The 7353-nt window shown below is 52.8% G+C and overlaps 1 protein-coding gene across 1 annotated transcript in view; it reads left to right on the forward strand.

Moving 5' to 3' along the window:
• Positions 1-599: 599 nt before the first annotated feature.
• pex6 (peroxisomal biogenesis factor 6) overlaps positions 600-7353 on the forward strand; it is a 21546-nt gene continuing 14792 nt past the window's right edge. Inside the window, exons 1-8 of the mRNA XM_008297308.1 lie at positions 600-1112; positions 1637-2251; positions 3501-3670; positions 3859-3942; positions 5094-5208; positions 5912-6057; positions 6270-6375; positions 6537-6739. Of these exons, the coding sequence (XP_008295530.1) occupies positions 600-1112; positions 1637-2251; positions 3501-3670; positions 3859-3942; positions 5094-5208; positions 5912-6057; positions 6270-6375; positions 6537-6739 (1952 nt within the window). The remainder of the gene's footprint in view (positions 1113-1636; positions 2252-3500; positions 3671-3858; positions 3943-5093; positions 5209-5911; positions 6058-6269; positions 6376-6536; positions 6740-7353) is intronic.

A 7353-nucleotide genomic window follows, 5' to 3' on the forward strand; every position in this document is an offset into this window, starting at 1 on the left:
GGATTATCTAGAAAGAAATGAATTCTGTTCGTAATTAGACATCATGAATTAAATGTAATGGCAATTCATTTTTAATATTTTCAAAACAACAGCACATTCTTGGCCATCTGTAGCGTATCTGAGCTCACACTGGTCTGTTTTGTCTGTAAGACGCTGTTTTGTTCTGTGAAAACAGGAAAAGCACACGATCAGTTCCTCTTGCATTGTTAAAATGAATTTCTGATTAATGTCACCGACTGACGAACAGGTGAAAATGCTGAAGCACCTCAACGCTGACAAAGGGATTCAATCACAAGCACTTCATCCAACATAATGCAGACTGAGGGTTTGACTGGCAGTCCGTAGTGATGGTTTACTCTGGAACAGGAACAAGAGGAGCAGCGTTTCTTTAAACTCCCTCCACAACAGAAACAGCGTTCATCCATGTCTGTGTCTCCAGTGGACCAGCGTGGTCCCCTCCATAGAGGTGTATAATAAGCCTAATAAACATACATACGGTCCCCTCAGTCAGGTGGGCGTCCTGCTGTACTTCCACTGCTCCTCCGCTAGAGGCGCTAAACACCCTCCATCCGCAGCTGCAGCGGCGAACAAGAAGCAACATGGCGGTGCAGGTGGAGCTGAGCGCTTCGGACGCTTTCCCTTCATGCCTCAGTCCGCTGGATGTTCTGGTGTCCACATCTCAACTGGATTCTATTTTCCACAATGACTCGGACCCGCCGACCGTCCTCTTCACCCCGCAGCGGCCCCAGGGCTCCGGGAGGACCGGGGTTCTACTGCGCGTCCACCCGGCCACCGAGGAGGTTGTTGCGGGCTGCCTCGGAGCCGATACCGGGTCCGGGCGTCGGGTCCGCCTGTTCGCCAGCCACTTCTTCCTGCGGCACCATGGCCTCCAGCGGCTAGGCAGCACCGGTACCGTCCGGGCTCTGGAGCCAGTGAGCCTGCACAAGGTCGTGCTCGGAGCCCGCAGCAGGCAGTGCCTCCGCTGGGCCCGAGCGGAGCGGTTCGGCAGCGGGCTGCTGGAGCTGTGCCGCCCGGGTCAGTGGCTGCTGGCCCGGCAGGGAGACCCGCTGCTGCTGCCCCGACACCCGCTGTTGGAGGAGGATCCGGCACAGGTGAGCCTGGGGACAGGTGTGCTTCTGGACCCAATGAAGTGTTCGTTAGAAATCAGGGAAGTTAAAGATTCTGAAACCGTCCGAACCACCAAGAAACCTGGTTTTACGTTATTTACACGTGTTTCTGGTTAAAGTAGCCTGTAGTCACCTCATCTGTTCTGTCTGCATGGTTCCTGTAAATACAGAGGTTCTGATTCTAGCTGGTTCTGGGTTTTCGTTTAGGTCCAGACCTCCTGGTCAGGTCCAGACCTCCTGGTCAGGTCCATGTCTATAAAACCAGCCGGCTGTAGTTAATGTCAGTCTGTTAATCTTCTGATGAGTTCGTTTATGTTTGTTTGTTCAGCAGAACTCTTACAGAACCCATAGGGATGTTCTGTGGTGTCCTTTTGTCGTTTATCAGTTCATTGACTCAGATCAATCATCAGGACGGTACCAGCTAGTGATCTGTGTCTGGACTTGGTGCCGTGTCTCCTGTAGCTCATCCTGACTACACAACAAACGTCTGCTTCCTCCGACTCGTTTAGATGCAGCACCAGCTGTCGGAGTTGCTGGTTCTGGAGTGCAGTCCGGTCACACAGGGGAGGATCACGGCCAACACCTCTGTGGTTCTGATGGACTGCTCGGACTCGGTGGACCCCCCAGGCTGCCCCTCGCCCTGCAGACTGCTCACACTGTGCGTGTCAGACTTTGCTCACTGCGTGGAAAGCCTCGGCAGCGGCCGGCGTCTCCTGGACAACAGGAAGCTGCTGGGCTCCGGGTTCTCAGGCGTCCTGCAGGCGCTGGAGTGCAGGCTGGAGGTCCGGGTGGTGGACACTCAGCGCTGGCTGGGGGTCAGAGGTCCGGAGGGAGCAGCTGTGGATGCAGACAACAGTGTGTTTGTGAGCAAAGCGCTGCTCCTCAGACTGGGGCTGTTCAACCAGGAGTGGGTGAGGCTCTCCAGGCCCGGGGCGTCGCTCAGACCAGCCCCAGGAGAACCGGACCACAGGGGAGGCAGAGAGCGGCTGGTCTCTGTGGTGGTGGTGGATCTAAGTCTGAATCCAGAACCTAATGATGATGTGGGTTTTATATCTGCGACTCTGTGGTTCAACATGACTGAAGGCGACGTGGTCCCTGTGAACAGCTGCACCCTGAGGATGAAGGTTCATCAGCACACTCTGAACACACTCTGAACACACTCCTCACACTCACACACCGTCCATCGTCCAGTGACAGCAGGAAGCTTCATAGGGCTTTAAATCAGAGGCTGACTGACTCTGGTATCAGGTTAGGGTTAGGCCCACTGGTAGCAGTACGGGCTTCACCTTCAGCATGTCCCAGAACCAGACACCAGCTGAGCACAGAGACGTGAAACTGATCAAACAGACACATCAGGTCACACAGAGGTGCAAAACAAAGACAGGCAGGATGCAGCTCAGTCATTAGGAGTCACAGCACAAGCCACTGGTTTAGAGTAAACTCTGTTCAGAAGTTCATCTGGAGTCCGTACGAGGCTTCCAGCGCTGCGTCTGATTGGTAGGAAGGTTCTACGCTGGCTTTCCCTGGAAAGGGTTTCCATGCTGAGCTGCAGAGGAAGACTTGTACCAACACGAGTCCCTCACACATTCTGTATTCCAGTTTAATGTGTGAGTGAGACGCTGCAGCGCCCTGACATGTGGTCCAGGACAGTCAGCTCCGGCCCTGTTCAGCGTCTCCACAGAGCAGCTCAGGTCCACTCCACTGGTACCGTGTTCAGACTGTCTGTCAGTAGGTTATCATAACATTTAGGTATTCTCTTTATCATGTCATCAGCGTTTTGTCTGGTCAGAGCCGTACCGCTGGAGAAAAACCCGCTACGACGTCTCAGATGACTTATGTTCCAATCCTGAGACGTTTGATTTAAAAAAAAAAAAAAAAAAAAGCTGGTGCCAGCAAGTCTGTGGCATGTTTTTAAATGATGAACTTTAACAACCGACTTGTTTACTAGTTAACACTAGTAAACAAGTCGGTTAACCAGCTCATCTAATGGCTGTGCTGCACAATGTTCACATCATGAGCGACCCGCTTCCATCCTGGAAAACATTCACATCTCTTATTTTCTTCACTTTTGTCTGACTTCAGCCTATCAGCTGTTGTGGTTTCCTCACTGCTACTCGTCGTGCAGAAGCCGGCTCTGATCCGTCTTCAGCGTGTTCAGGGCGTTGTCCAGACGATTTGGGACTCTGAGCTCGCTGCTCTGTATTTATATCAGTGTTTGTTGCTGTGAGCATGTACAGGCTCAGACATCGTCTTAAATCCACCGCGAAACACAAGCAGTCTGCACAGATGGACACCACAGGACAGAGAAGACACAATACCTTTGGTTCTGTTGATCCATCACTGCTGTGCTGACCCGTTGTTGTTCTGTGTCAGAGGTGGAAACCGCCTCCTGCAGCTCCCGCTCATCGTCGCTCTGACAGCTTCTGTCGCTGGGCCTCTCCGTCGTTCGCCAGTGAGCTTCACATCCAGCTGGTGGTTTCTCCGCTGTACAGCAACCTCAGCTTCTACGACAACCTGCTGGCTGAACACTTCAGCACGCCCAGGTCAGTCCCAGGTGGGCCCAGGTCAGTCCCAGGTGGGCCCAGGTCAGTCCCAGGTGGGCCCAGGTCTGTCAGCCCAACCCTGTGGTGTCTTGTCTGCCTGGTGCTGATCAGCTTCAGACCATTTCCATACAAATGTACTTGGTGACTCCATACAAGCAGTCTGACCCGTTTGTCCTGACTTTGTGCAGACTCGTGTCACAGGGAGACGTCCTGACAGTTTCCACTGAGAACCATCCAGACCTGCTTGAAAACAACTCTGAGGGAATCCACAGGTACCAAACATCCGTCGACACAAGTCCATCCATCATCTCTACACCTTAATCCTCACTAGGGTCATGGGGGGCGGAGCCTATCCCAGCTGACTCAGGGTGAAGGCAGGTTCACCTGGACAGGTAACCAGTCTATCACAGGGCTACACTTAGAGACAGACAACCAAGCACACTCACATTCACACCTACGGACAATTTACAATCACCAATTAACCTCAGCATGTTTGTGGACTGTGGGAGGAAGCCGGAGAACCCGGAGAGAACCCACGCTGCACGGGGAGAACATGGAGACTCCACGCAGGAAGATCCTCACCGGGACACGAACCAGCGACCTTCTAGCTGCGAGGCGACGGTGCTAACCACCGAGACACCTGCAGCCCAGTCACCACCTTCCTGTGTGGCTTGCTGGAAGCGTGACGTATGCAGACCAAAGCAAAGCTACGCCCTCATTTAAACCAGTGAACGTGACCTCCAGTGTGTAGCTGTCAGCAGGGCTTGATTCTCGCTGGCAATCTAAAAGTCGTGCAGTCTTCTATTTCTGTTTTAACGTGAGGTCTCGTGGCCACAGCACATTCACCACACCAACAGTCCACATGCTGCAGGCTCAGCGCAGCCTCGACGGTACACATGAAATGTAAAATCAAGAAACTTCAAGACAGTCCAACAAACAGCTTTCAGTTCTGCTGACCTCCCCGGCTGGCCTCAGACTCATCGATGAGCTGATCAGAGTTTTACGTCTCTGTGAGCTCACAAAACAACTCAGAAGTTCGTTCACTAATTATGTCGACATTTCACACAAATGTCGGATAAAAATGAAATAATGAAGAAATTACATTTTATATCCAAAAGCGCAGCTTCAGTGTTCATCATCAGCTTGGTAGAAACGCCTTCAGTCGGAACCGGACGGTTTCAGTGTGCAGTGTGAGACACACACATGAATGTGACTCAGTTCTACACAAAACCTGGTCATTGATCCTGAACTGGACATTAAAGCTTTACAGATACGGATACACAACGCCACTTCTATGTAGTTACTGAGATACGTTCTTCGTTGGCCTCTGCTGAAGTGGTGGTTTAGTCATAAACAGTAAACTGTCTGTCATCAACTGCTGATACTGCTCACTGATGAGACGATGACCTTTCACCTCTGCCAGGTGTCCAGTGCTGTTCTTCAGAGTGCAGAGAGTGTGTTCGTCTGCAGAGAGAGGAGAAGAAGGAGGAGGAGGAGGCGCTCACCTGGTGGACAGACTGCACACCTCACTCTACCTGGTAAACTTTGACCTCTAACCTCGGAGTATCTGCAGGTCTTGACCGGTCTGAGGCCCTAGAACGGCCCACAAAGTCTGAACATGTGGAAGTCTTGGTACCATTACTCACAGCTTCTGGCTGCTGGAGACAGTAGCTCAGAAGCTCGCTGACTCATCATGTTGTCAGTTTCAGCTACAACCTACATGAGCAGGTGAGCTGATCATTACATCCATCATCTGCTGCTTCGGCGTCTCTCTGTGAGAACGTTTGGTGTCTATGTGGTCATTCTGGGCTGCAGGTGGATCAGTGGTTAGCATCGTGGCCTCACAGCTAGAAGGTCGCCGGTTGGCGTCCCGGTGAGGACACCCGGGATCTTCCTGCGTGGAGTCTCCATGTTCTCCCCGTGCAGCGTGGGTTCTCTCCGGGTTCTCCGGCTTCCTCCCACAGTCCAGAAACATGCTGAGGTTAATTGGTGATTGTAAATTGTCCGTAGGTGTGAATGTGAGTGTGCTTGGTTGTCTGTCTCTAAGTGTAGCCCTGTGATAGACTGGTTACCTGTCCAGGTGAACCTGCCTTCACCCTGAGTCAGCTGGGATAGGCTCCGCCCCAAATGGGCAGATTTTAGGCCTGAATCAAGACTGTGATCTCGTGTGTCCTGCCTCAGTGTCAGCGGTCAGTCGGCGTTGAGGCTCTGATCTGTGGATGTTTGTGTCCGTCTGTCCAGGGAGCGCCCATCAACAGCCCCGCCCCCTGCCCCGCCCCCGGCCGCTCTGTGGAGGGAGCATCTCTGTGGAGCAGTCTGTCTCCTCCAGGCCTCAACAAGACAGTCAACGTCATCAGCAGTATCATCCTGCCTCACCTGCAGCACAGGTACAAACACAAAGCCAAAGCTGTCCTTCCTGCTTGAAGCAGGTGAAACCAGCTGCCACAGACCTTAAAGGCCCGACCCGTCGGTCAGAGGCAGCCTTCTGTGTCCCTGTGTGCTGGATCTAAAGCAGACCTGACTTCCTGTTCACATAGAGCCTGTGTACCACACAGAGATGATGGGACACGTGTGATGGATGTGTTGTGTCTGGTTGCAGCAGCTCCTTGTCTGGCTGCACCGTTCTCCTTCACGGTCCTGCAGGAAGTGGCAAAATGACGGTGGTCAGAGCGGCGAGTCGCAGACTGAACCTCCACCTGCTGAAGGTACCACAGCTGCTCGATGTGTTTAAAATGATTTATATGAACTCCTCTGGTTGTAGAATGTCTTCATTCTGCTGCTTAGAATACATCCTGTTGACGTGCTCCTGCCTTGTGTGTGTGTCTGGCTGCTGTTACATGTTGTTGTTGTTGTCGTCGGTGTGCAGGTGGACTGTGTGAGCGTGTGCGCCGACACACCTGCAGCCTCTGAGGTGAAGCTGGCGACGGTGTTTCAGCGGGCCGAGTCCCTGCAGCCCTGCATCCTGCTGCTCAGGAACCTGCATCTCCTGCTCAGGCCTCGGGGGGCTGCTGAAGACCACGGCAGGGTGCAGGGGGCTCTGTGTCAGCTGCTCAGTAGCGCCCCCTCCAGGTCAGTGTCGACCCTATGCCTTATGCAGTGGCACTGATGTGGCTCTTGGCTGTGTTCATGTGTGAAGGTTTCTGCTGTCTGTGTGGACACGTGGTCCAGCTCTGCGTCGACAGCCCGCTTAGTAAATGAACAGAACACCAATCGGCCACAGCGTGAAGCCTGCTGCCCGGTACCGTGCCACAGAACACCTCTGGCCCGTTTCAGTATTCAATATCTCAGACCTTCATTTGTCACAGACACAGTTATAGACAGTTCAACAGTGGAATGTGTTGAACAGCTGATCCATCAGAACCGCCCTCCCCAACCTGCAGGACATCTACACCAAACGAGCCACCCACCCCAGCCCCAGACTGTTCTCTCTGCTGCCACCAGGGCGGCGTCACCGCTGCCTGAAGGCAAACAGAGAGGATGAGGAGGAGCTTCTTCCCTCAGGCTGTCTGCCTGCTGGACCTGGAACAGAAGACTCAATAACAGTCCAACCGGTCACTTTCCACCTTGTATATATACATGTACAGACCCTTTCCAAAGAATTAGAATATCATGGAAAAGTTGTTTAATTTCCATAATTCCATTCAAAAAGTCAGACTTTCATAGATTATAGATTCAGGGCCCAC

This window comes from Stegastes partitus, unplaced genomic scaffold (assembly GCF_000690725.1).
Source record: "Stegastes partitus isolate 25-593 unplaced genomic scaffold, Stegastes_partitus-1.0.2 Scaffold1208, whole genome shotgun sequence".
NCBI lineage: Eukaryota > Metazoa > Chordata > Actinopteri > Pomacentridae > Stegastes > Stegastes partitus.